This window comes from Hippoglossus hippoglossus, chromosome 22, assembly GCF_009819705.1.
Source record: "Hippoglossus hippoglossus isolate fHipHip1 chromosome 22, fHipHip1.pri, whole genome shotgun sequence".
Taxonomy (NCBI): domain Eukaryota; kingdom Metazoa; phylum Chordata; class Actinopteri; order Pleuronectiformes; family Pleuronectidae; genus Hippoglossus; species Hippoglossus hippoglossus.
The window spans coordinates 4,014,597-4,042,087 of record NC_047172.1 but is presented as its reverse complement, the minus strand read 5'-3'; the positions used below and the strand labels follow the sequence as shown (position 1 = coordinate 4,042,087).

At 43.1% G+C, this 27,491-nt stretch overlaps 2 protein-coding genes across 4 annotated transcripts; one reads left to right on the top strand and one right to left on the bottom strand.

The window, feature by feature from the left end:
• Window positions 1–2,319: 2,319 nt before the first annotated feature.
• Window positions 2,320–4,931, top strand: LOC117755670 (M1-specific T cell receptor beta chain-like). The gene is made up of 5 exons (XM_034575662.1): window positions 2,320–2,552; window positions 3,806–4,150; window positions 4,237–4,257; window positions 4,385–4,491; window positions 4,597–4,931. Exons 1-5 carry the CDS (start codon window positions 2,492–2,494, stop codon window positions 4,621–4,623), a joined length of 561 nt encoding a protein of 186 aa, XP_034431553.1. The 5' UTR covers window positions 2,320–2,491; the 3' UTR covers window positions 4,624–4,931.
• Window positions 4,932–6,757: 1,826 nt separating this feature from the next.
• On the bottom strand, window positions 6,758–27,491 carry paplna (papilin a, proteoglycan-like sulfated glycoprotein). Of its 3 annotated transcripts, XM_034575631.1 has the most exons (29): window positions 27,300–27,491; window positions 24,673–24,735; window positions 23,761–23,864; window positions 21,634–21,694; window positions 21,305–21,407; window positions 21,059–21,189; window positions 20,679–20,802; window positions 20,219–20,299; window positions 19,946–20,118; window positions 19,676–19,799; window positions 19,461–19,587; window positions 19,304–19,369; window positions 17,334–17,538; window positions 17,073–17,249; window positions 16,790–16,940; window positions 16,463–16,543; window positions 15,338–15,533; window positions 15,045–15,129; window positions 14,832–14,958; window positions 13,800–14,012; window positions 13,490–13,766; window positions 11,318–11,476; window positions 10,804–10,931; window positions 10,240–10,285; window positions 9,907–10,053; window positions 9,383–9,510; window positions 9,042–9,150; window positions 7,815–7,990; window positions 6,758–7,483 (listed from the first exon to the last, which is right to left on the bottom strand). In XM_034575631.1, the coding sequence occupies exons 2-29, from the start codon at window positions 24,727–24,729 to the stop codon at window positions 7,323–7,325; spliced, it is 3,717 nt and encodes a 1,238-aa protein (XP_034431522.1). In that variant the 5' UTR covers window positions 24,730–24,735; window positions 27,300–27,491; the 3' UTR covers window positions 6,758–7,322. The 3 variants fall into 3 exon arrangements, with proteins under 3 accessions (XP_034431522.1, XP_034431521.1, XP_034431523.1); XM_034575630.1 differs by having other exon boundaries at window positions 13,490–14,012; XM_034575632.1 differs by lacking the exon at window positions 19,304–19,369 and having other exon boundaries at window positions 13,490–14,012.

Here is a 27,491-nt window from a genome sequence, read left to right as displayed (position 1 = left end):
AGTCTTACATTTTTATATATTTAATTCAAATGGATGATTGTATGACTTTGGTTATACAAAACAAAGAAGATTTGGAACTTATGAAGCTCATCCTGCAGGATTTAACCTTTTTCATCCTCTGGATTATTAGGCTGTGTCCTAACTTTATGTTTATGGGATGTTTTGTGACTTTTTGGTGAAGGAGACAGTCAGTGTGACACTGGAAGGGAAGCGTACTTTGGAAAAGGAACAAAACTCACTGTTTTGGGTAAGTCTAAGCTTTCACAACATCAATTCACTAAAACAAACCTAAAAACAAAAGAAGCTGGTGTGGAAGTAAAGTAAAAAGTGAACAGAGAAACACTGTGACCAACACATACCCTGCTTACTTTGGCCAAGGAACTAAACTCACTGTTTTAGGTAAGTCTAAGCTTTCACAACATCAATTCACTAAAACAATCCTAAAAACAAAAGAAGCTGGTGTGGAAGTAAAGTAAAAAGTGAACAGAGAAACACTGTGACCTACACTGATCCTGCTTACTTTGGCCAAGGAACCAAACTGACGGTTTTAGGTAAATATTTCCATTTATTACTGTATATTCATAAATGTCACATTGCTTTGGAATCCAAGTATAAACAGAAGTATTAGTAAAAACCTTCCAAAGACTCTGATAGAGAGAAAGACTCAACTGTTTCATGCTCAGTATTTTTACACTGTGACAACTTAAACGAAGCGTACTTTGGAAAAGGGACAAAACTCACTGTTTTGGGTAAGTCTAAGCTTTCACAACATCACATCACTAAAACAAACCTAAAAACAGAAAAGCTGGTGTGGAAGTGAAGGAGAAAGTGTTGTCATGAAATCTGAAATATTGAGCTGAACAGAGAACACTGTGACCAAACTGATCCTGCTTACTTTGGCCAAGGAACCAAACTGACAGTTTTAGGTAAATATTTCCATTTATTACTGTATATTCGTAAATGTCACATTGCTTTGGAATCCAAGTATAAACAGAGGTATTAGTAAAAACCTTCCAAAGACTCTAATAGAGAAAGAGTTTCATGCTCAGTATTTTTACACTGTGACAACTACAACGAAGCGTACTTTGGAAAAGGGACAAAACTGACTGTTTTAGGTAAGTCTAAGCTTTCACAACATCACTTCACTAAAACAAACCTAAAAACAAAAGAAGCTGGTGTGGAAGTGAAGTAAAAAGTGAACAGAGAAACACTGTGACCTACTCTGAGCCTGCTTACTTTGGCCAAGGAACCAAACTGACGGTTTTAGGTAAATATTTCCATTTATTACTGTATATTCATAAATGTCACATTGCTTTGGAATCCAAGTATAAATAGAAGTATTAGTAAAAACCTTCAAAAGACTCTAATAGAGAGAGTTTCATGCTCAGTATTTTTACACTGTGACAATGCCAACGAAGCGTACTTTGGAAAAGGGACAAAACTGACTGTTCTGGGTGAGTCAGGTTTATTAAAATGGAACAAATGCAATAACTTAATAAATGCTGCATTAAGAAACCTAACGTACTCAGGTCTGGACAGTTTGAGTTCACCTCAGTGGTTTTTGATGACGAGCTTTAGTGCTGTGTCAACACCGATGCTTATTTCGGCCAGGGAACGAAGCTGACAGTTCTTGGTGAGTAAAACTTTATGCTCATGAATTCAGCTCTTAAAAACTAAAGCCCAATGAAGCAGATCTATTGATTGGAGCCATTTTCTTTTCTGCTGCATAAAACTTGTAAAAAACCAAACTGTGGTGCGACAAGTGTAGTTTCGGGCTTAACAAAGTAAAAGCTGCATGTTTGTGCTGGTTCGAGCACTGATGGAGTTCACTGTGACTCTGGGTATGAAGCTCACTTTGGAGGAGGAACAAAGTTAACTGTTCTAGGTAAGAAACTATATATTGTACAGTCTATGACATCAGAATAAGCAAAAGGAAAGATAAATTAAATTCAAGGTTAAGTTGTTCTTCCACAAACATACTGTTCTCAGTCGAGTTCTTCAGAGTTTGGCTCAGAGCTTTTGGTTCTTGAGGTTAAACACTGTGTCAGTACGAAGCTTATTTCGGACATGGAACCAAACTGACTGTTCTAGGTGAGTTAAAAAATCCGACTGGAGCTGAGAGGTTTGTGTTGCAAACAGCGTGAAACTAAACAGGATGCAACTGTCGGGTTTTATTTCAAAAGTACAAAGTAAAGCTTGTTTCCAGCATTGATCATGTTCACTGTGACTCTGGTGCTGCAGAGGCTTATTTTGGCGGAGGCACAAAGTTGACTGTTTTAGGTAAGAAAACCTTTTCAACGTCCTCTTCACGCTGCTGAAGTATAGTTTTGTTTAGATACTCTGAAGAGACAATCATAATATAAAAATCAACGTTTGAATGGTAAAAATACATCTTCTCTTAAACTATCAGAGTTTTTACATGTCAAAGTGAAAAAAAAGTTTCAAAGTGTCAGTGGTACAGAGACGAGAGGAAGAGTTTTTGTGCAGTTGAATGTCTCTGTGCTCGTACTCCGAGGCTTACTTTGGATCTGGAACTAAACTCACTGTTCTAGGTAAGAAAACCTGCAAAAGTTAAACCATTGACAGCTTCTTTTTTTTTTACTGTAAGTGAGAAATAAATAAATGGCTTGAGATAAAAAAAAAAAATGTACTTAAAGATCTTTTATTTAATGTAATTAAAAAAAAAATAGTCCTCTCTTTTTTTTTTTGTTAAAGTTATGGATGAAGTTTTGTACAAGTACAAGTAGTACAGGAGTAAAACATTTGGCTCTTTGCCCAGAATATTACTGTCACAGCGAGTTCTTATCAGCCCTGTGAATTACTGTGAGTTCCCAGTCTGAGGCGTACTTTGGAGCTGGAACTAAACTCACTGTTTTAGGTAAGACAATTCAAATTATTTCATACAATAGTAATTAATACCTAGAAAATCATCTGGAGCATTTATCTGCCAATACTGATTTATACCAGGTTTAAATGTGACTCGAGTCAAAAATGTAAAAAATTGTTAACATCCAATCTTATTGAGTGTGAAAATGTGTTATTTCTACATGTTTGTCTGCAGAACAGTTTTTAAGTTTATCTGATAAAAGTCTGCAGCTTTCAGTGCAGAGTGGTTGAGCAGTTTTTTCTGTAGCCTTGTATCAGTGTGAACAACAACTACCCAGCTTACTTTGGCAGCGGCACTAAACTGACAGTGTTAGGTAAGAACAAAATTCAAAATTCATTTATAAAAGTGTAATTTAACTGTGCTATTATTTGTTTTGCTCAGGATTACATTCAAAAGTGCAAATAAACATTTCTTAACTAAAAACGGAAATTAACATATGTTTTTTTTTTAAGTTCAGCCACTAAACTCACTGTTTTATTATATTAAAGCTGTAAAATATTCAGAAGATGCCTTTCTTTGCATGTAAAAGGGACAAATTGCATAAGTTTGGCACAAAACTCGTATTGTACTGTAGGAACTTGTCAGTTTTTCACATGCGAGTCAGCAGTGTGCTCTGGAGGTTATCCTGCTGAGTTTGGAGAGGGAACCAAACTCACAGTTCTCGGTAAGATTATTTAAAAAACGAACAAACACGTTTCTGAAGGAGTTAAATCGTCATTACTCTCAGTGTGAGCTATCTGACCTGTGATTACTGTATTTGATGCTAATGCTCAGTGTTCTGTTTAACCTCAATGTTCATGATCTAAATTCTTGTATCAAGACGTCACATGTCATTTAGAGTTTGCTGCTGCACTTTGGTTTGTTGTAGATCTACGTTTGATTTTTAATTGAATCGTTTTATGTCTTTGTCTCCACCAGAGCATGAAGTCAAGGCACCAAATGTGACGGTTCTCAAACCATCAGCAAAAGAGTGTCGAAACCCTCTGGACAATGAAAGACAGAAGACCTTAGTTTGTGTGGCCAGTGATTTCTACCCGGACCATGTCAGTGTATTCTGGCAGGTTGACGAACAAACCGTCACCAGTGGTGTAGCAACAGATGAAGCTGCCCTGCGGGATGGCAAATCCTACAAAATCACCAGCCGGCTGAGGGTCGCTGCCGAAGACTGGTACAAACCCGAGCGTAAATTTGAGTGCATCGTCAGTTTCTTCAATGGGAAGGATTATACCAATCATTCATCACCTCTAATCTTTGGTGAACCAGGTTCGTTCATGTCCTAAACCTGATCTGGACAAACACGTTAAATAATCTTCTGTTCTAATCTAATGCGTTTCTTATTTTTCTACCAGCTCCAGACATCCTGACCAGAGGTAAATACATTATTCAGTTATTCATTGTTCACCTCACTGCTGCTCACATCAACCGTCTCCACAAAGAGCACTGGATGTTTCCTCCTTGAATCATGTCCCTCATCTAAATGTTTGAACCTTTCTGCAGAAGAATATCTGAGGATCACAACGAAAGCCAAGCTCTCCTACGGTGTGTTCATCATCAAGAGCTGCGTCTACGGAGCCTTCGTGACCTTTTTGGTTTGGAGACTCCAGGTTCGTTAAAACACAAGATCAATGATCAACTGTTCTTAAAGTTCGTAAAAAACGTGTTTCGTATATATTTATGTGGTTTTGATTCCTCCTTTGTGTCCGTTGCAGAGTTCAACTGAAAAGCACAGGAAGTGAGACCTGAGCGTGAAGGAAAATGAACGGTTGCTTTATGTAAATAAAACTGAGAACACAATAATTCTATAAAGCTGTGAGTCGCAGTGCATTTGTACTCGTATATAAATATAAACTGTTAAAATTCTGCACTTAGTCGATAAATCTGCTTATTCTTGTTAAAGATGTTAAATCTATAACTGGACTGAAAACAGAATAATCTGCACCAGACTTGTTTTCGCTGCTTTATAATTCGCATTAGTTTGTTTGTGTTGCGATGCTTGTGTGATTCATTTTCCTCTCAATAAAAGCAATTCAAGGTATCTTGAAAACTTTGTTGATTCATTTTTCTTTTAAACTTTGTTCCATGCAACTTGATGTGTTTTGTAATTTGTCGTTCCTGTTTCCACTCGGCGTCTAAAACAGAAATCAAACCTGGACTCATCTTCATATCAGGCACCGTTCATACACTGTTAATTAATAAGAGATTATTCGATAAATGACAGCATCCGTCACAACTGTTGCTGATATGCAGTTAGGATGTCCCCCCCCCTGTTGTTTCCACACTCAACTGATTCTCTGAGGTATTTTTAGCAGCTCACAAACCAGCCTGTTTTCTGAGAATCACCCGTTTTCTCACCTACACACGTTGAAACATCTCAGCTCAGGAAAACGTCACAAGCTGGTACATCAAGTTTTTCCAATGAGCAAACTGAGAAGTGACTCGACGGTCATTTTTTTTAAGATTTACTTTGGGGTGTTGAGGCTTTAGGTCGAGTATGAAACAGGGAAATAGTTTGGAAGACAAGCAGCAAAGTGTCGGGTCAGAACCAAAGCTGCAGCTGCTGCAGGAGGAATAAAGACTAAGCTGTTATTATCTGTTGTTAAATCATTTGACCTTAAGGGTTTATGTTCGTCATATCACATTTTTGGACTTTGCACAATCATAAGAAAGTGTAGTACAGTTTTCTTCATGAATAAACTGTGAGAGGAAAAGTAAAAAGTGAAGAGTGTGAGTCAACTACACAACAACAGGAAGTCATCGCTCTCCTCTGTGCACAAAAGAAGAGCAGAGCTTCTGTTGGTGAGAAGACAAACCGGGGATGGAAACTGAGCAGAGGAGTGGAGAGCGACAGCAGAAGAGAGGATGTGGTCACAGAGCAGCCTGCACATCGTTCTCTGTGCTGAGAAATGACGGAGCTGCAACATCTCACTTCACCACAACCTCCGGCCCCCGAGCGTGCACCTGCATCTCTGCACGAACCCACACCCACACTGCACATCTCTGAGCAGACAGCTGGAAAACCTCCACTTCTGTGTCAACTGAAGCTACACAACCAACCAGCACGTGTTGTGTTGCACACAACAGCTGATAAAGTGTTGCTGCAGTCACAGAGATCACATTATGACATTAGAGGAAGACAAAGAGAATTATACATTATTTATATGAGCGTCCCAAGTGTTTAAATTCTATTTTCATGTGATACTGTTCTGAATGTGACTATGTTTGAAACCAGATTATAAACTTAAAGCTTCCGTCTCATCAAACTGCACATTTATTTATGTTGCACCAGTAAAGTCTCCAGTGGGACTCAAACCGTTGACGTCCACGTTCTCCATTTGTTTCCTTGCAAAACATGTTTGTGTTCTCGGCAGTCACGCAAACAGGAAACAGAAAAGTGTGTCTGATGATTACATCTCGTCTTCTGCACATAATAATTTGAGAAACAAAACACACGTAATATAAAGTATTCAGTTAAAACAAGTTACCGACTCTGAAAATGAATGTGAACTCCACCTCAGGTTTGAACAACAATTCAGAAAGTCTGTGAACGTTTTGAAACAAGAGTTGCATAGTTGCTGACGTTATCACTTATAAACCGATTTAACTTTAATTAACAATCAGCTCTAAAAAGCACAAACTGTGTCCGTCCCTCAACAACACTTTTTACAGATAACGATGTTTTATTAGGTTTAAGTTGGAACAACATCTTCACAATGGAAGCTACCAACGAGAAAAAAAAGTTTGACCCACAAGTGACAGTTTAAAGCAGCTGAATGAGACAATTTGCAGAGCGCCACCTCGTGGTGCTGACTGGGATGACACGTCTTGTTTTGGGTTTGACATTCAGTGATTAAAATCAAACAGGAGTTGTTGTTTTTTTAATCAAAATATTATTTTATTATCAAATAATTACATACAAATAAACAGTGTGAGCTCCTGGTACGTCACAGAATCAGCGAAAAAGCAAATTCCTGCATCGATTTCTTCAAAAGAAATATGGTGGCTAACACTACAGCGAGGATGGAGAAGTTTCACGATACGTTAAATCCTGCATCAGCTGTACGATTCTCTTAAAAACAGAGAGCATGAATCATAAAGTCGGTCCAGTTGAGCAATAACTTAATGTTAAACACGTTTCAAAAGAAAAAGTCTGAGTTTTGATTGGTCACATTCAACAGACGTTACGGGATCATTCGCTTCCTACATGTAAAGGCTCCCTGAACAAAGCTGCAGAAATCCTACTCCACAGATTTAACTACGCCTACAGTAATCAGTCCCTTTTGTATCGTTGAAGTACGACTCTGCACAACCTGCTCGGATATGTTTAAGTCCTTTGGGCAAATGCGGCAGTTCAGAGTTGAAAGTTCAGGTTTTTAAAGATCCAGTCCCCGAGAGCACCAACCTGCCTGGGCCACGGTTTTTCAATCGCTCGGCGGTTTTAACCCAGCCAGCCGAACCTGTCGTGTTTCTGTGAATGCCTGGTGCAGCTGGCGCAGCAGAAACTGGAGTAGTACGAGTTGGAGCAAAGTCGGGCGTAGACGATCAGCTCGCAGTTGGCGAGCTCGGGCTGGTCCACGCATTCTGGAGGCACATCGACACCTGCAACAGCAGCAATGACAGACAGTCACGTTCAGCTTCTGCTGTGCCTCACACAAATAAGAGCTATTCAACAATAAGAATCTATATGATCTAAACAAATTATTACCCAAGGAGGTTATGTTTCCACCTCTGTCCTTTGGTTTGTTTGTTTGTTTGTTTTGTATCCTATTATAAATCAGTTTATTTGTGATTTACTCTTTTTCCTTGGACTCTCTAAAACTCTTTTCTTATTCCAGCAAAGTGAATCAAGTCAAAATAATGATTCTTTCCTGAATGTGAACGTTGGGATCATGAAAACATGAGGATGTCTGAGTGAGACTTTCATTCGCACCTTGTTGCGTGTCTTTGATGACCCTCACTTCAGCCGTGGCGCTCACTGAGTAGATGCCCGTGTAGGCGTTACAGGTGTACGTGCCCTCGTCCGACGACTTCACATTGTTTAGGATCAAGCTGCCGTCGGATGACATCAGGATGTTACGACCGTCTGGACGCACCGGGACGCCATTTCTGACAAAAGAAGAAGAAGTCAGTTCAGGCCCTTTAGCTTCGTGGAGCTTTTTCAATGGCAGAAATATGTTTCAATTCTCTGGAGAATCAAACATGAGCTTTCCTCTTATCAGATTCTGCATTTTTGGGTCTAATTTGACCAGAATTTACAAAAGTCGAGTTACATCTACCTCAGCTGAAGCAAATAAAAATCATCTTCTCAGAAAACATTTTAGATTTTCATTTAGAGCATCTCCATAGACGACTGTACAACCTTTTAATAAAAGCATCTTATGTTTAAAACTGGACTCAGTTATAAACTTTGTGATGATGTTCCTGAAAAGGTACAAAACATTTAAAATATATATCACCTTTCAAATAGAATAAAAATCATATCAACCATTTTGATATTTTGTTTGTGTCACTTACAGATGTTGGATATCATTGGTGGGATGTAACCAAGCACATTTATTTTGTTACTGTATTTAAGTACATTTTTCATGTATCTGTGCTAAAGTATATTTATTTTCAGGTACTTTTCTCTTTTACTCCACCGCATATATCAGCAAATATCTGTACTTTCTGCTTCACTATGTTTTTTAACAATGTATTGAGTTACAGCTGAAATTGATTGGAAACAGGTCGCTGCAGAGACTCGATCATTAATTAATATGTTAATGAAAAGTGTTTCCAGTAGCATCATCTCCAGCTCTTTTTATTTTCTGTATATGACAGTACATGAGTCTGTACTGTTGTATCAAACAAAATATACAGTTATACATGAAGTAGACCATTGCATAAGGGAGTAGGCTACACTTTGCAAGTACTTTTACTTTTAATACTTAAAAGTATATTTTAAAGCACTTACTTTTCCTCAAGTAGAAAAGTTAATGTTGTACGATTACTTTGACATCTATCTGTTTATTTGTACTTCATTAATATGATTGGGTACTTCCTCTTCCACTGTTCGATATCTTATCTCCTCTGTGTCTTTCAGTGTCTTGCTGCTGATCTCAAGGTTCAACATCAGGTCCAATAAGGAAACTGCCGCAGCCACATAATGTTCATGTACCTGGACCAGCCGATGTTAATGTTGTCTCCTGACACCACACAGGGGAGCAGAGCCGTGCTGCCTTCAGACACCTGGATGTTGTTTGGGGCCGTGGTGATCTTCAGGTCCGCTGGACAACCAGGGAACAGATAAAATCACATTTATTCTCTTTTACTTTATTTACAATCAGTTATTATTCTGGATGTTGTAGAAAGAAGTGTATGTGCTTTGCTGCCGCCTGCTGGTAGCTGTGTGAAGCTACACCATCAGTAGGACAGAAGCTCAGTATGTCATTCTCTGCTTCTCATAATAAACAAGTACTGACGTGCATGTCAGTAACTGGATGATCGAGGTCAACACACCTTGGACTCTGAGTTGCAGTTGTCTCTGGTCCAGCTGCTGCAGACTGGAGGCTGTGCACGTGTAGACCCCGGAGTCACCAGACTTCAGGCCGCCAACGATCAGCGTGCCATCGGACTTCTGGGTAAACCTACAACACAGCAGTCAGTCAGAGCCCCTGTCCACGTGCACATCTGGACCTTAATATGCCTGATATTTAGATGAATTATTCTCTGGGTAAACAGTGAAAATGTTGAAAAAGGTTGACGCTAGATGAAAAGTCAAAGAAACACCAAAATCATCCAGATTCATCCTCTGGGGTCCAACAACATCTGAACTGAGATTCAGGTGTTGAAAGGCACCGTATACGTCAGAGTTTGAATCTTTAAGGATTACCACTGCAACTGAAACATTAATTACAATTTAAGTCATTTATCTTTTAAATATCTTTCAGTTCTTATCTTTAACTGAGGCTCAACCAGGGTTATTTACATTCTTTTATCTGGACTCTGATCAGGCTTGTATTGAGACAGAAGCATGTGATCACCTGGAGTCAGTGAGGGTCCGTCCATCTTTTGTCCACTGAATGCTGACAGACTGCAGAGCTGACGGAGGGACGATGGTGCAGGGCAGCCGGACAGTTTGTCCTGATCGCGTTTCCAGCAAAGACGGACTCGAACGGTCAATACTGAACCTGAGGGAGACGGTCAGGGGAGTCGGTATCATTTATAGAGCCACAAATTATTAGAAGAATTGAGATTTACTGACATTTTCCACATCTACAGGTGCTTATGTGTCTGTAAGTTTCAATGTCTCGACTTTGTGTTTGATATTGGAAACATTTAATAAAGATTTCATGGACAGTAGAGATTTTTCTCACCGAGGGAACGGGCCGTCTCCGGGGAGAGAGGTGGGGGACGATCCCTCTATGTGACACACACACATAGACGATTGAGCGCTCCCCTCATAATTCACTTACATAATGTCAAATCAACACATTCATACAGACTCAGTGTGCTCTGACTTCAGCTGTGACATCAGGGCTTCTCCCCCAGTCTTCAGGATTTACGTGTGACCAACTAATTGGGGTTAAAGTCGGTCAAATTAGGGTTTTGACCGACTCTGGCCCCAATTATCTGATTCTACGTGGAGTGATCGAGTCTTTATAGATACAATCTGCAATTTACACGACTATCTGCACTGTCGTATGTGTATTTATGTCATTCCCTAATTTTTACAAACTTGAATAAAAACCTACATGAGATTGTAAATTGATGATAAAAGAAAATCATATAAATAATGTATATCCTTCATGTAACACATCTATAGTTGTTTCAAAAGTCGTAAGTGGGAATGTAATGGTTGAATAAAATGGTTCTTTTATCACAATCTTTAATGTACCGTTCGATGTATTTATTAAATTGGTGTAAATGTACGACATCACCTGAGACGGAGAGGTAAATGTAGCGGTGATCTCTCTCACGTTCCCGAGTGGCCAAGCACAAAAACCAGCCAGAGTCCGACTTGGTGAGAGGACCAACCAACAGGGAGCCATTGGGCTGCTGGTGATGCCTGAGGAAAAAAACAAAGATCACCACCCAGTGGAGCCAGAGCACATTTTTCACCAGATTCATACGAGGTCATCGTGACTTGTGACCTTTGACCACTGATCAGTTCATCTTTGTATCCAAGTGACAACTGGTCAGAATGTGAAGAAATGTCCCGAAGGCAAACTTGAGATATGTTAAGAGACCACAGTGAACTTTGACCACCCAAATCTATTCAATTCAATTCGTGAGCCTAAGTGAAATCTGGAGAAATTCCCTCAAAATATTCTTGAGCGATGTTCACAAGAATGGGACGGAAACCCTGGTCATTGGCTGTTACTTCATTAAAACAGGTTAAATGAAATGTCCATGAAGTCACAGACTGTGTGTGTGTGTGTGTGTGTTTCTGACCTGCGCGTGGACAGAGGGATGCCCTCTCGTCTCCACTCCACGATGACGGTGGAGGACGGCGGAGGACTGACTCTGCAGGGCAGCACGACCGTCTGGCCGACCAAAGCTTCCACTGTGGAGGGGTCCGACTTATCGATGGTCACTTCACCCAGCGTCAAACTGAGGAACAAGAGGTGATACAAGACAGGGAGGGAGGTAGGGAGGAAGGAAGGGGGGAAGGAATGATAAAAGGAGATATAGAAGGAAGGAAGGAATGAATGAAGGAGGGAAGGTAGAAAGGAAGGAAGGGAGGAAGGGAGGAAGGGAGGAAGGGAGGAATAAGTAAGAAAGGAAAGAAGGAAGGAAGGAGCGAAGGAAGGAATGAGGAGGAAAGGACGAATGGAAAAAAGTAAGGATGAAATTAATAAAGGAAGGACAGAAGGAATGGAGAAAGGAGGGAGGGAGGGAAGGACGGAAGGATGGAATGGAGTAAAGAAGTAAAGAAGGAGGGATGGATTCAAGAAGGGATGAAAGAAAGGAAGGAGTAGAGGAAGGAAGGAGTGAAGGAATGTAGGAAACAGAGGATGAAGGATGAAAAGAAAGAAGAGTCACTTTATGCTCCTGTTGGTTCTTTGATTAGTCGTCACCACAGCAGACATAAAGAACGGCCACAACCCGGCAGCAGAAGAAAAGACGAGAGCAGAAGACACAACAGGCTCAACATGCAACGAGAAAACACACACACACAATGTTGACCCTCGAAACCACAAAGATACACAACATGAACTAATGTTAAAAACTAGGAGGTGATGTTGACACACACCAGAAGACGAAGGACAGTTTTCTTTACACCAGATAAAACCCAGAGTAAGAAGTGGACAAGCAACATCTCCCAGCGGCAACTCCAACACAACACAACTACACAACGTGTGAGGTGGACACGACAGAGTTTAGTGACGACACACAAACGAGGACGTGAGGCATCACAGCGGAACCTTTATTAGTTTGATCTGAAGACATGGAAACACAAAGCTGACACGGTGAGGAAGAGGGCACAGATCAGCACAGGAAGGAAACCGATACCAACTCCCACACAGACCAGGAAAAGTCCCAGAAACAAACAGAGAGGAGTCCGTGTAGCGTCGCCGTGAGGTTCTCAACTTCTCCTGACGTGGCGTCGAGGTTAAAACAACAGAAACGAGGTGTAGCTACTGAAGCAGGCGTGAATGTGAGAGTCTGTGGAGCTGCAGCGTGTTTTACGAAGCAAAGCTTTCTACATGAAGAGCGTGATGCACAAACTAAAGCACAGCACATAGCAAAGATTCTGTTGGACAGATCATAACAAAATGAGAATAGTCGTCTTTAAAGAGTAACTCGACATCAGGCAGGAAAACAGGGGTTCTGAACTCTGCTGTGTTGTATCTGTGAGTCCTGCACCGGGTCAGGGCTCCAGTACCCGACGGGTTAAATATATTTGTATTAATTCACAGGTACGGGTAGAAATTAAATAAAAGCATGAGGGCAGCAGGTGAGAACTCAAGTTTGTTTTTCTGGAGAAATTAAAATGATGCTTGTAAAAACTTGTGTGTTTAATCCCAGGTCGGGGAGTGGGTCATGTGTTCAGGGGTTCTGGACTTGATGTGGAGATATTAGTGGGTCATTGGTCGGGTCCGGAGCTTTGTGGGTGCAGGACTCTGCTGGACGTCACAGCACTGACTGACCTGAGGTACACCTCTACATCACTGCAGCAAGGTGAGAAGTTAAACCACCAGAGGTCAGTGAAAACAAGGTGCTGAGTTACTCTTTAAATCAAATCATTTAGCCTCAAAAACTTGGATAAAGAAGCTAAGATTTAGTCTCTTACGATAACAGATGATACATTTTACTGAAGACGTCTAAAAATGAGATTGTGAACAAGAACCCTTCATGTTCTGACTTTTGTTGAACTGTTTAAAAATGTTTGTGGAGAATTCTAACATCAACTTCATCCTCATAATATGTTATGGAGGTGAGTGAATGTCTTTGGATGATGTTTCTCCTTCAGCTCCCTCTCTGGCCCCACAGAATGGTGGTGGGGCAGAGGGGCTCCTTCACGAGGGCAGGAAGGCTAAACAGAGCTAAAGGACCAGTGGCGTCAGGGCTGGAGCAGGTAGAGGGCTGTCTGCCGTGCTCCCTGGGTCTCCGGGGTCTTACCTCGCTGCTGGGCTGCTGTGCTGTGCAGCGGTGACAGGCGCAGGCCGGCGTCCCCGCAGATAGGTTCTACCTCTGTGGGCGTTTGTGGCGGCGCTTGTGGCCTGTCTGCCGGTGCCGGTGCTCGAACCTCCCTGGACTGTGAAAATCCTCCCCATGTTGCGTGACTGCCCGCCTGTTGACCCTCCAGAGGTGGACCCGCCTCCTCCAGATGAGGTGCCTGCTCCAGATGAGGTGCCTGCTCCAGATGAGGAGCCTGCTCCAGATGTGGGCCTCCCAGGGGTGGATTCTCTCCTCGATGTTGGCTCTCCAGCGGGAGCCAGCACCTCGGGGCCCTGCTGGCTCGGTGCAGGTGCCTGACACGCCCTGTGGCAGTCGGCCCGGGTCATGAAGTTGTTGCTGTTGCCGTGGCAGCTGCCGTACCAGAAGTGCACACACTTGGAGGTGATGACGTCGAAGTAGTAGCGTGAGATCCAGCTGCTGCAGGAGCCGGCAGCACGAGGCAGGGAGCAGATGGAGCGCTCGACTGCAACAAAGAAGAAGAGCAGGCTCCAGATTAAAGTTAGTTTGAGATTCGAATGTTCTATTGATTTTATTTCATTGCATTCATTTGCTGATTCTGCTTAGTTTTTAGATTATACTGTTACTGCTGACCTCAGGACTTAGTTTGATTCCCTCTCATGTACCTCATGTTTTGGAATGACAATAAATCTTCTTGAATCTTGAATCTATTAATCACTTTATCTCAAGGAGGGTTTGACTTGTGTAACAGCAAAGTGCGGTTAATGAAGAGAGACTAAACTTAAAACTTTTATTTTACTTACAATCTTTTATCGTCTGGATCTGAGCTGTTCATTATTTAACTTTTTTAAAAGCACATTTTCACTTTCGACATAATACCTACATTTTCTTGACAGTTCTCTTGTGCCACAGGTTTGTTTCAATCAAGTAAGTCAACTCCTTCACCAAAGACAGACTTGAGTCTGGTGGTCTAGAGATTAACCGTGAACAGCAATGTCTCCGGGTCGTGTCCAGTTAGAATCAGAATCTGGTTTTATTGTCAAGCAGGTTTCCACAGAGAAGGAATTTGCTGTTGTGTATGTGTGCAAGTATAAATATAAAAAATATAGAAATTCGAAACAAAATTCAATATAAAATATATTATAAGCACCAGGGGAGGAACTGGGCAATAAATTGTAAGTAAACACCAGGAACCTTTGTTTTCAGGTGATTCCCTGTCCTCTCTATCTTTCCTTCATCTTTCTAAAAAGCCCCAAAATCCCAATAACATAATATTTGATTCATTCATTGAAACAGACTAAAAAGCAGATGTTGTGTTCCTTACTGTGGTTGGGTGGGTTGGGGCAGCCCTCCCCGTTGGGTCCCCCTGCAGGTGAGGTGCGGTCGTAGCAGCACCCGTAGGTGGTGGTGCGACACTGCACTGCGTTCTCAGTGGGGAGGGAAGGAGCAGTCTGTGGGAAACACATCATCACTCGATCTTATTCTGATCAAACAATAACCCCGGTATCTCTTTTTATCAAACTGTGAATTTACTCACAGTGGGTGCAAGGGCCACAAACTCCACGCAGCCCTCCTTGTTGGGGCCCTGAGCGGCCGTCACGCCATCTCGGCAGCAGCCGTAACTGTCACACAGGAGAAGAAGAGAGCAAGTTAAAATAAAACAGTTTGTACTGAAGGTACTGACGAAAAATAACAACTGTGACATTTCTAAACAAAGCCATTTACACAAGCGTGGATGCAGTGAAATATATGTAAAAGGAGCTAAAGACCTCGGATCAGACTCCATGAATAACCTCCACCACAGTGCAATGACAGGTTGGAGGCAGGTACCTGGTGTGAAAGCAGGACGGCTGGACAGGAGTGGGAGCTGCGGCCTGAGGGCAGCCCAGACCCTGAGGGCCTCCAGCTGAGGTGCGTCCGTCCGGGCAGCAGCCGTAATGCGACTGGCTGCAGTGGAGGGCAGGGGCGGAGCTGTGAGGGTCGTGGACCGCGTTCGTCTGGGTCGGGTCCGTCTCTGGCCTGCGGACTGAGAATTCACACGTTGTACATGCTCATGTGTTTTGACTAGACAGGAAGAAGAACTTCACACGTACATCAGCTTTTCACAATACAGTCTGAAGCTATTGTGCTGGAGGCCACACAGCGACGAGGCCGAAACACAAAGGAAACTGAACAGGAACACGCCGAAACCAAAAACACTTCAACGACCTATTAGTGTTTGGAAAGATGGAGCAGAGAACGATGGAGAATCCACTGGGACGACGAGGACAAGCATCCAGAGGACACAATCGCACAGGAAGTGGAGGCACGCAAGACGTCAAACTTGCAAATTCCTGAAGACTGGGACAGCACTGGGTTCTGAAAAATGCCAGAACATGCCAGAGACACCACAGCCAGCACTCGCACACTTCAGTGCCTCGGAAGTATTTTAATCAGGCCGACAATGGCCGTTGACCCCTGAAAACATGTCAATGAGGCCTGGATAATTAGTGCTGGGACAGGGGCTGGATGGGGACGGGGCGGGGGCATGGAGGAGGAGGGCGAGGGGTTCAGGGGGAACTGGAGGGTAGAAATGATCAGGGCGCCGTCACACCTACATTTAATTTCCTTCGGTCCGAACCGTGATGAGAAGAAAGCTTTACTTTTTTAGAAAAATGATCGGATTGCATTTGCAGAAATAACTTTGGCCACTAGGTGTCTCTCAATCAAAACAGTAACAAAAGACCTAACACATGACGCAGCGTGGGATCATGGGAGTTGTTGTCTTCACCATGATCCTCTGGGTTCCCCTCGGTTCCCCTGAGCGTTTAAACTTTACAGGACGAGCGATAGTCACCAGTTCATCACAGGATCTAAATCAGTTTATACTCAAAACATTCTGTGAACTCACTAACGGATGAATTAAACCGTTTCCATGAACTCAACTCTACCAACCAGACAAACACGGACACTGACCTGTTGCGTGATCCGGAGCGTACGGCTGGAAGACAGTCTGAGTGTTGTCATGTCCTCGTGGGTCCTGGACGCTGGGGACAACTACATGAAAAGATAGAGAACAAACACGTGTTCAGTTTAACATGTGGATGAATTATCTTGATACAGCGATGTGTTCATCTTTGGGTTCTTTTTTAGATTTTCTTCAAGGAGATTCTGGAGGGGAAAGGTCCTCAACATCTTTCCTAATGATGCAGCGGGTGGAGCGAAGTTGTGAGATGAAGTTTTAACTTTTCTTTTTCAGGAGTTACAGAGTGATGGTTGGAAGCAGGTGATGCACAGACTGACCCTGTGGACTGTAGCAGGGCTGCCTGTTGCAGCGCTCCACTGTGGTGGGTTTGGGGTGGGGGTTACACCGACCCACAGGGTACAGGTTCCTCTCTCGGTCCGAGCAGATCACCTGGCGTTCTCGAGAGCCGGAGCCACAGCTCTTTGAACACTGGGGGGGGGGGATGACAGTAGCAGAATTGGTGTGACAGGGGAAAAAAGACTCCACGAGAAGTGATGACTTGATGTTTCACATTCAGCAGCACAGTAACTGCGCCGCATTGTTTGTGCTCATCCGACTCACCAGGCCCCACTCGCCAACGTGCCAGCTGATCTGTTTCAGGCAGGCGGCCATCTCACAGGGCTGGACGGCGGTTGGACGGAGCAACGTGCTGCAGGATGTCTCCTCCAGCCTCATCCCACCTGACCCCATGCAGGTCACCTCTCTGGTCTGCTCCCCCGAACCGCAGGTCACAGAGCACTACACAGCAACACAGGTGTTACCTCACATGTGACACATTATCTTGTCGTTGCTGCATCATGAAAAACAAAGCGGTCCACTCACCACACTCCAGGTGGTCACCTGATACTCGGTACACTTGTGCATGTTGCAGGTCTGCAGAGGCGGAGGTGCCTCGGTGTAGGCGGCGCAAACGGCATCCTCCACCACGCGGGGCCCTGAGGCATCGTGGGAGATGCACTGCACACTGCGAACCTGGGAGCCTCCACCACAGGTGACCGAGCAGGTGTTCCACTCCCCGGTTTTCCAGCTGGGAAACCCGACAGGAGGGAGGAGGGACAGAAGTCAGGGGGTTGTACTGGTGCAGATTCAGGAGGTGGTGGAAAGTGTTTCATTCCAAAATCGGAAAAATATGTGTCCAGCTTCCTCTAAGATCTAAAATTGGTGCTTGAATTCTGTTTTCTGACGGGTGAATATTTCAATGCAAAACATGAGAATTTAATTCTAAATTTTTTGAGGAATCTCCATGAGGGGAGACACTTATTTATTAAAATCTCACTCAGTGTCACATGGGAAGTTTTTGACTTGAAAAACTAAAATTTAAGTTTACATCAGAAGATTATTTTCATTATCATTTTATCTGTGATAAATCAAACATTAGTGAAAACTCTCATCACTATTCACCAGGGCCTAAAGTGACGACCTGAAATAGTTGAAATAGTTTTGTCCAATCAACAATTAAAAACTCAAAGATATTCATATTTCAAATGCACATTTGAGAAGCAGGAACAAGTTCAAAATGAATAAAATTGTATTTGTGTTAGTCCAAAACAAACATTATCACTTTAAATAGTAGGTAAAGACTGTACAAATCTAGAGAGACACACAACAGAACCCACAACGATCAAGCACGCAAAAACGTGGAGGAGCCTCCAGCAGAGCCAGACTGAGTGTGGGCGGCCGTCTGCCTCCACGGAACAAGTCAAGTGATCGATTATCAGATTTTATGTTCACTCTCGAATTATTCATTTCAGATGTGAATTTGTGTCTTTGAATGAAACCCTTCAATTGTAGAGGTTTACAAAAGGATGCATCGTTTTAACCACCGACCACATGATTGTGTTAAAAACAACACAATCCTTTTGTCGAGTGAAAGAAAACCAGCAGCTCCGAGCTGAAAGACATTTAAAGAGTATGTGTGCTACTAATTGCTAAAAGCAGCGCTTACGAGAAAGCATTCTCCAAATTTAGCTCACACATGCATCTCAAAAATGTGAACACGTTCTGTTTCTGGTCTTCCCTGCAGCATTTCTTTAAATTGAGCGACAACGAGGGCTCGGTTTAGCTTCGCCCGAGTTTTATTAACGTCTCAGGTTTCTGAGCGGCAGCAGCATCAAAGGAAAGAAGCAGGAAATACCAGAGTCTCTGAGTGAAGCAACGGCTAATTACCACCACATCACTGCTGCTGCTGCTGCGTCACATTCATATGCACACACTCCCCGACACCCTGCACGGTGACCTTTGACCTACGAACCCCTCACTGCACATCAGCTACACTAACGGACAGGGACAGAGTTTTACAGTGCAGCTACCAGGCAGCAGCCCAGCTCAGAGATCAGGTACAGGGGCCACACGGTGGGAGGCTGCAGAGGGAGGAGGCCTTTAGTGGAAAATCTGGGTTCAAATCACTGTTCGGTCTCTGAAGAGGGAGAGACGTTCAAATCAAATGTGTCCAGGATCAATGACGGCCATTGAAAAGATCTCTGAGCTCGACAGTTGCCCCTCGCCTTCGTTCTTCTTCTTCGAGGAACAGGCTCAATGCTAAACTAAATGCTAAACACAGAGTCAAACACATCTGAAGGGGGAGAGTGTGTGACATTGATTTCACGTGTGAATTGTTAATTTTACGATCTTGGCACTTTTTTTTAGGCCTCTAGCCGAAGGATATTTCATTTTCCGGCTGTCAATCTGAAGGGCAGAATGGATTTTAACTATGCAACTATGTGAAGACTGAGATCTCCCCCTGTGTTTGCAGTCACCTACAACTAACACTACGACCGCAGACCCTGAGTTACCTGAATACATGGGCTCTGGGTCTTTGTGAGGATCTCCACAACTGTGGTGGATACAGGTACGCCATCCTTTCAGACAGTCACAACACACCAACAAGTCAAGAACCGCTCGGGACAGTTACATGCCAACAATCTGCACATTTCATCAGTGGACACTCACCTGTGGACTTCGGGGCACGGGTGTGGGTTGCATGTGCGGTTGGTCTGAGGCCTCGGCAGAGATGCGCAGAGATAATCGGGGTAGGACTCGTTGTCGATGGTGCAGAAGACCAAGCGAGACTGGTAGCCTAGTGACGAGAAAGGTGGAGTTGATTCGTCTCCCGAGAAGCAGGATTGCGAAGCTTCAGTCGAGAGAAATGTACGAGGAAATCGAACCTGATCCACACTCTCTGCTGCAGGCGGACCACGAGCCAAAGCTCCAGTAGTAGCCCTCTCTGGAGCGTCCGTTGGGAAGGTAGAACTCGTACTCCACCCCGGCGTTTGGCTCCTGGCTGATCAGCTGAGGGAGGAGGGTTGTACACAAAGACCAATCAGGAATGACCATGGGTTCAGATTCACGATCCTCAGAGGACGAACCCTTCTGTTGTTGTACTCCCCCTGATACCAGACCAAAAGGAATCTCATATCCACTGTGTGTGATCTCACCTCAACCACCAGGGGTTCAGTGGTGGGGCCGCGGCCGATGATGGTCTCAGGGACGTTGTCGCCCTCAGCTCCTCGCTGGTAGTACAGCATGGTGCCCGCGATGGGTGTTGCCCTGGAGAACTCAATCACCCAGTGGCCGTTGAGGTAGTACTCACCGCGCAGGTTCTTGATCGCTGACCACGCAGAAGAAGTTCAACATTAAAACAATGTCTGATGAAGGAAAACTGTTTGTTTCTCTGTGGATCAGTTTTGTAGAAAGTAAAAGACTTTTACCGAGGTAGTTGCGTGAAGCCACCGTCTCTCTGATGCTGATGGTGGTCGCTCCGACTGGGATGATGAACATCTGGTTGTAGCCTGAGATGAAAATGAGACACAACTCTTCACAGATAGAAACGACTAAGAACTAAAAACTAAAAAATAGAAAAATAGAAATCTTAAATATTCAATATGTGCTACAGTGACAAAAACGTTTTAAGCACAGATACATTTTATTGATAAAATTATTATAAATTGACAATTATATGATGGATGCAGGCCAGTAAAACAATAATATATTGATGACAAAACTGTGAAAGGAGATTGTCAGACCTGATAATAATATATACATGTTTTTAAGCTTATATACACAAAATACACCAAGATGGCGAGATGACTGACGCACAAATAAGATGTCAGATCTTCCTGGAGAAGGAAATAATTGTGCGTGTGTCTGTGTTCATGTTGTGCGTCGTACCGTTGGGCAGGTCTCGCACAGCGAAGCTGTTCTTGACCTGGCGGCAGGACTGTCCGTTGCCCCCACACTGCAGACAGGGGTCCTCCTGCTGAGGAGACTCCAACATGTTGTCACAGCCCAGACGCTGCAGAAGAAATGATATATTTATATGTTATGAGGAAATAGCATGATAACAACATTAGTTTAGAATAATAAACACATCTCAACTATGTGAAGCTTCATTTTAAACCTCAAACTTGAATTTTAGAACCTGGTTAGAGTTTAAAGTTTTGTCTCTGACCTGATTTAACACAAATAAAATGTTTGTGGCTGTTCAGTGTTTCGGTGAACGTGTAAATCCTTATTTAATGTCTGAAAACGACTGATCCTACACGGCCCACCTTACAGACGCCGTCCACACAAACGTCCCTCCGTCCTGGGTGACAGGGCGTCCCGTCGACCACAGCGCTGCGGTGACGGTAGAAGAAGTTCTCTCCTCTCGGCATGCAGTTCAGCTCACAGGGGTTCTCAGCTGTCAGAGAGAGGATGGAACATCTGTTCATTTATGAGGAACCGTGACATTATTTGTGTATCATGCCCAGTGTTCCCACAGCAGCCCAACCCATCCACTCCACTGTGTTTCTGACCTCCATAATACGGGAGCCACTTGTACAGTTTCCCCTGGAAGTTCGTCCCATCGAACTGGGAGCACTGCTCCTCGCGGAAATCCTTGGATCCCTCCGGACAGTCCTGAGGGGAAGAGTGGGAGGAGGTCAAAGGTCAGTGAAGCAGAAAAGACTTCAGCTTAAAGTAAAACCTCAGATAAACAGAGCTCGTCAAACCTAATACACCTGGTTTGTTCAATGAGAGAAGATGTTTACAGATGATACGCTGATTCTAAAATGACGACGAGTTTTATACTGAGACACGTTGAAGACAAACTGCTTTGAGTTGTGTTGGAGTTGTGTTTGCTCACCTGGATGTTGCAGGAGCGGTACGACTTGTCTGGTCCAACACAGTTGTGTCCTCCATCCGCCCTGCGTGTGGAAAATGAAGCGTGAAGATGAGACACGATTGGCTGACGTTTGCATGAATTAACCCTGATGCAGGTTTTTGACTTTTATCTCCTTACAACAGGGGTTTTAGTAAGTTTCAGACAGAGGCTGAAAAGAGGTTTTATTATTATTGTGTGTTCATGTGAAAGCAAACCTCTCCTGTATATGTTTGTTTATGTATACATGTATGAACTTCACACCTCACGCAGGATTCATGTAAACGTTTGAATTATCGAGCTTAAACTGAGATTATGTCAATATAATAACTAACTTCATCGGCTCTGTAAAAACCATCTTGAGTATTTTCTGACTAGTGTTGCATTTAAACTTTACGGGTCATCACTGTTACACAGCGGCAGTTAATGAGTAGGTGAGGCGGCAGAGCACATGTTGCAAATACAAACTGTCTGGGAGTTCAGAAATAACCCGTTTCAGCTCTGACATTAAGTGGCATTCCTCTTTAATCTGTGCCTGTAAAGAAACTGACTCCTCAGCACAGCAGGAGCCCGAACAGCAACACTGCTGAACCCAAACATCTGCGCACATGTTCGGCTCTGAGCCTTGAAACGGCAGATTGTTTTGCCACCTTCCCTTCAAGCCGTGCTGATAACTCATGATTAAGTCCTCCCCAGAAGTCCCTGCCCTTCAGCCTGGAAAACAAACCTCCTGTCAACGCGCCAGATCCGAAACTAAAACATGTCCCGACAGTCGTTCACAACTTCTGAAATGGAAAATAAAACATTTGGAGCATTTCTATTTCCACACATCAGGAAGGTGGAGAAATGGGCAGATATGTCAGTGAGTGATTGTAGCCCTCAGCAGATGATATGACAAACTCGCTTGATGTGAGTCACTTGGATCAAGGTCAGGTAATCTCATACTTAGGGGAATATCTGGGGAAATGGGAGTTCCTGTAAAGCAAACAATGATTCAACCTGTCAATCATATTCGGAGGTGTAATCAGGGGCAGACGAGGTAGGAGGAGGCAGGACGTCCCGAAAATTATTAATCATTGGAGGAGAAGAGGAGAAACAGACTCGGGAACAGACGTCTGACTCACTGACAAGCTGCAGGAACATGTTGACAACCTGCAGCATCAAATACAGCCTCTGTTCTGCTTCCATCACAACAAGGTTTCACATGTGTCAGGAGGAAAAACAACATTTTGCCTTCACGTAAACGCGTCAAAATATCAAACAAGGTGAATCAGAAAAGTGTTTGGACACGTTAGAGAAGCATCTTCATCGACATGTTCTATCTGGCGGTCGTCTGTCTTCCAACTAAAAGTCAAAACTCTTCTTTTCGTATTCCAAGTAGTTGTTGAGGCACAGCTACACGTCTGCCGAGCATTTTACAGACAGAGTTATAGTTTAGAAGCGTTTCCCAACCTTTGTGGCGTCTGTTTTCCTTTTAACATCAGAAGGTTCATTCAGGAGTTCAACTATAGCAGCAGAGCTTCAGATTTATATTGTGACCTTTCGGAGAGGCCTGAACTAGGAAACTGGAAACTACTGGACTGTACTGAACTGAAGCTGTTAAAACTACAGCTTCATTTCAAGTAGCTACGATAAAAAACCTTTCTTATTTAGCCAGATGTGTGAGAATCATGTCAGACCAAACTCAAAATGGACAGAAACCATCTTTAATCAAATCTTACTTTAAAAATAACTCTAACACAACAAAGTAAAACCATGAAGTGTTGATTTAAAATAAAAAGGGAGGCAGATAAAAAACGTTCCCCATCTCATCTGATCCCCTGCAGCCGCCGACAGGCAACACCCAGGGAAGCGGAGCCCTTTAAAGAGCCGCTCCCTCCACGTCCATGTGACTTCAAGGCATTCTTTCACAATCAAGATACCGTCTGTGCCCCTGAACCTCACAATTAGCTTTATTCAGACAGGAAAAGAGTGTGTGTGTGTGTGTGTGTGTGTGTGTGTGTGTGAAGCCTCACAACGAGCCGGCTCTGTCACACAGGGTCTGGCTGTGTGTTACACGTGTGCAGACATGTTGGTGTGTATATGCAGATGAAGTCAGATAAAAAACTTCACCTGAGTGTGATACAGCGTCTGGTTCTCATGGTCACTCCGCTGCCACAGCTGCGACTGCATTCTCCATAAGGCGCCCACGTGTCCCAGTGATCCACACTGGGCACCTGAGTACACAACAGCAGGTTAGACACACAAAAGCTAAGCTGAGCTGTAAAGTTGTTTTTCTTTGCTTCAAAGATCAAGAATTAAGTAAAAAAGAAACAAGACTGGAAGCTACACAACGAAATATGAATGGATCTGGAAGTGATTTATTATGTTATGACCTCGGCCAAGGATGTTGTGTTTTGTGGTTTTAACTCAAATGTGGCCTTTATGTTAAAGTATTTGATTCACATTAAACAAATTTCCATTTTTAATATGAAAACTTTCACTGTTTTTGTTCATCTACAGTATCGAAAACAACATCACCACTAAAATGACACATTTCTAGATTTGTTTATTTGAATTATTGGTTCCGGGAGCGTTTCACTTGTCTGAAAAATCAAAAATAAATTTTTGTAAGAGCAGTTGTGTCCTTTTTTCAAACAAGTGAGTCTTCTGCATTATTCCTGTAACTGTAATCATTCCATAAACATGATAGTTTTACATTTCATGGGCTTTACACCAGGCCTAAGGCTAATTTAGGATAATTGATTTTTCTCACAATTATTTTCTCGATTAATTACTATTAACGTGGATTTCTAAAACATCAGAAAAGATTACATAAGGAGAGTTTTACATTTTCACTGGATCAATCGATAATTTGAATAATCGCTGGATCTCTACGCTGCACCTGAAATACTGTGAAAACTGCAGGGACTTGAAAGAGAGAAAGGAAAGTGTTAATTCTATTTTAAAGAAGTGAACGTATAAAGAGATTGACAGCTTTCATTATGGTTTATTAGTGTGTGTTGATTGTATTTGGGAATTTACCATGAGAGCTGGAGCCAGGAGCAGCTGGAGGATCACCAGAGGCAGCAGCATCTTCATTGTTCCCTGGGAGAGAAACACCCAGAGGATCCAGAGTTAGTCACTGTGACTAATAGAGGTTATTACACATTGAGCAACTTTTTCGGAAACAAGCCAGGGCAACGAGAGGGGAGACAATAAAGGAAGTGAGGCACAGGCCAACATGAACAAAGAAGATCTACGAGGGCAGAAAGAGACGGCAGGAGGTCGGAAAACAAAACAAAACAAAACAAAACAAAATAAAAAAAGGAATCTGCTGTGGTTTTGGCCGAGAGGCTGTAAACATCTGCATTTCCTCAAACATTTCCAAGTCTATAAATCAATGTGTAGTGATGGTTTATAATAGATCTTTGAGCATCAAGCTGAACGTGACTGATGCAGCAGCTTGTTTCTGTGGTTTGGTTTGAAGCCACCGACCACAGCAGATGATCTGCAGCTGGATCTGCATCTGTCGCTCTGGTTACAGTGAAGTCTGATGAAAACCTTGAATGTCGAAGACGTCAACGTCTGCATTGATGCATTCAACCACAACACGGCGCTGGTTTCAGGTTTACAAGGTTTCAGCAAAGAACAGATAAAGCTTCTAAAGAATATTCTTGATCCACAGAGGAGCAAGTTATCGAATATTCAGGCAACAGAAAATAATCTGCAACAGTTGTGATAGTTAAAATTTTCTCAGTTGAGGTTTAGGCAAAAATGTCGTGAGATGATCCCGTTTAATCTAAGTTTACTGATATTGAACGAACTCTGCACTTCCTTGATCCCTTAACGATACACGAGCCAAGTGTGAAGCTGAAGAGATGAACTGCTCTCGAGACACATGAGACACAGACGGACAAACAGACAGAGATTTCTTATTAGACAGACGCTGGTTTTATTAGTCAACCTGAACAGTTTGTCCACTATTTTCTATCATTTTTAGACAAAATAATAAATCTATGAATTGATAATAAGTGTTTCCAGCAGCCTTAAATCAATCCAGAACCTGCACATTGTTTTCTCTGCTATCTTCTCACTTAATTGCTTAACTGACCTAAAAATGGCTCTTTTGTTGCATGTGGAGCGGCTGTTTGTTTATTTATTTTTTTCAGGGCAAATGGGGGGTTTCCTGCAGGGGTGGGGGTCGGGGGGTCGGGGGGGGTTGGTGGAGGGGTGGAGGGGGGGTGGCTGAAGCTGCCAAACTACCTCTGACCCGTCAGCCATGGCCACCGAATGCCCCCACCGCCCGCAGCCGTGAAACAGCGAACAGAGGGGTGGTTATGTCAGAGGGGAGAGACGACAGGCAGTCAGCATGTCTGATGTGAAGAGCCCCAAACTGAGCAACCTGCTGGAGTCATCTCCCCTGACTGGGTGGTGCTGGTGGTGGTGGTGGTAATCTGAGACCGTGCAGGAAGACCCCCTGGTGAGCTGCCCCACGGATTATTTTCATTCCCAATCAAACTGCTGACTGTTTTTCCCATTCATCCTCTGTCTTTATAGATTATAAAATGTCAGAAATAAGTGTAACATCCCAAAGTTATTCAATTTACAATCAAGCAGCGACGAGCTCTAAAAGAATGGAAACCTTCGAGAGGCTGAAACCAGTGAATGTTTGTTTAGGACTTTAAATGATCCATTAAATGCAAAACTGGTTTTAATGTCATTCAAATGAATCAATTAACTGACCCAACTATTTCTGCAACAGCCTAAATGAGTGGTGACCTAAAATGTCCCAGTGATAAACATTAGGGAATCCGTTGTTCTGATCAGACGAAACTCTTCAAATTAAGTTTCCCTGAAATGAAAACTGCTTCCTGCTGAACTCCCAGCTGCAGGATGTCACAATAAAACATCTTCTTTTAATGCAGAGTCACACAGACACAGCAAAAAGGGTCAGGGACCAAGTCTTTCTGTTTGATAAATGACTCCCAGCAACAAATCAGTTCCCAAAATCAACAGAAAATCTGATCCATCACTGATCCTCTTCTGAAACCAAACCAAACTCTGGATCTCGAGCCAATTAACCCCCTGATGTGTTTAGAATATTCCCAGTGAGCGTTTTTCTGCGTCGCCTGTAACTTGTGATCGCTCCACCTCACAAAGCCTTTAGCCTCGGGCTGTGTACAAACCTCTATCCAACCAAATTAACAATTATTCATCAGTCAGCCGGGGCAAGCAGCGTCTTGTGTCCTGTGTGCATGTGTGTGTGAGGCGTGTCTGCACCAGGCACCTGGTCAATGTGGGACATAAGCATCAACAATAATACTGAAATGAATTCATAATAACAGCTCGTGTATTTAAATAGATTCAATCATTTCTGCGATATCATACAAATCCTATCAAGTGTTGTTATTGTGTTTTCTGTGGAATACTCATCTTTTAAATATTCATATGATACATTGAAAATTAGATTTAACCCCCTATGTCTTTTTACTGTTGATCTACAACATTAAAGTCTCTTTCAGAATAAAACTGTCTTTGTTTAATCTCCTCTTGTGGGAAAAGAAAGTCCCAAAAACTGAACATTTCCTTCCACTTTCCGTCTAATAAATGAAATGTGAGATACTTTAGAAGCTTTATTCGCCTGTAGGTGAAATCATAGTCCTGCTCACCCTGTTCAGATGCGGGTTCTTCAGAGTCCCTGAGCTCTGGTGGTTCGGGTCCTTGCGCTGGAAGCTGCTGGTGTCTCTCCGGAGCTGGGACCTGGAAGACGCGGTGTCCTGGTGAATGAGGAGGTTTATCCTGCTGCTGCTCCTCTGTCTCTGTCTCTGTGTCTCTCTCTCTCTCTCTGTCCCACAGGAAAC

Coding starts and splice junctions, on each gene's coding strand:
- LOC117755670 (XM_034575662.1), top strand. CDS start 2,492: ATGTCTCTGTGCTCGTACTCCGAGGCTTACTTTGGATCTGGAACTAAA. Junction 4,151..4,236: donor TCTAATCTTTGGTGAACCAG/GTTCGTTCATGT, acceptor TTTTTCTACCAG/CTCCAGACATCCTGACCAGA. Junction 4,492..4,596: donor TTTTGGTTTGGAGACTCCAG/GTTCGTTAAAAC, acceptor TGTCCGTTGCAG/AGTTCAACTGAAAAGCACAG.
- paplna (XM_034575630.1), bottom strand. CDS start 24,729: ATGAAGATGCTGCTGCCTCTGGTGATCCTCCAGCTGCTCCTGGCTCCA. Junction 23,865..24,672: donor TCCTGGCTCCAGCTCTCATG/GTAAATTCCCAA, acceptor TTGTGTACTCAG/GTGCCCAGTGTGGATCACTG. Junction 19,800..19,945: donor CTGAACCCCTGGTGGTTGAG/GTGAGATCACAC, acceptor CTCCTCCCTCAG/CTGATCAGCCAGGAGCCAAA.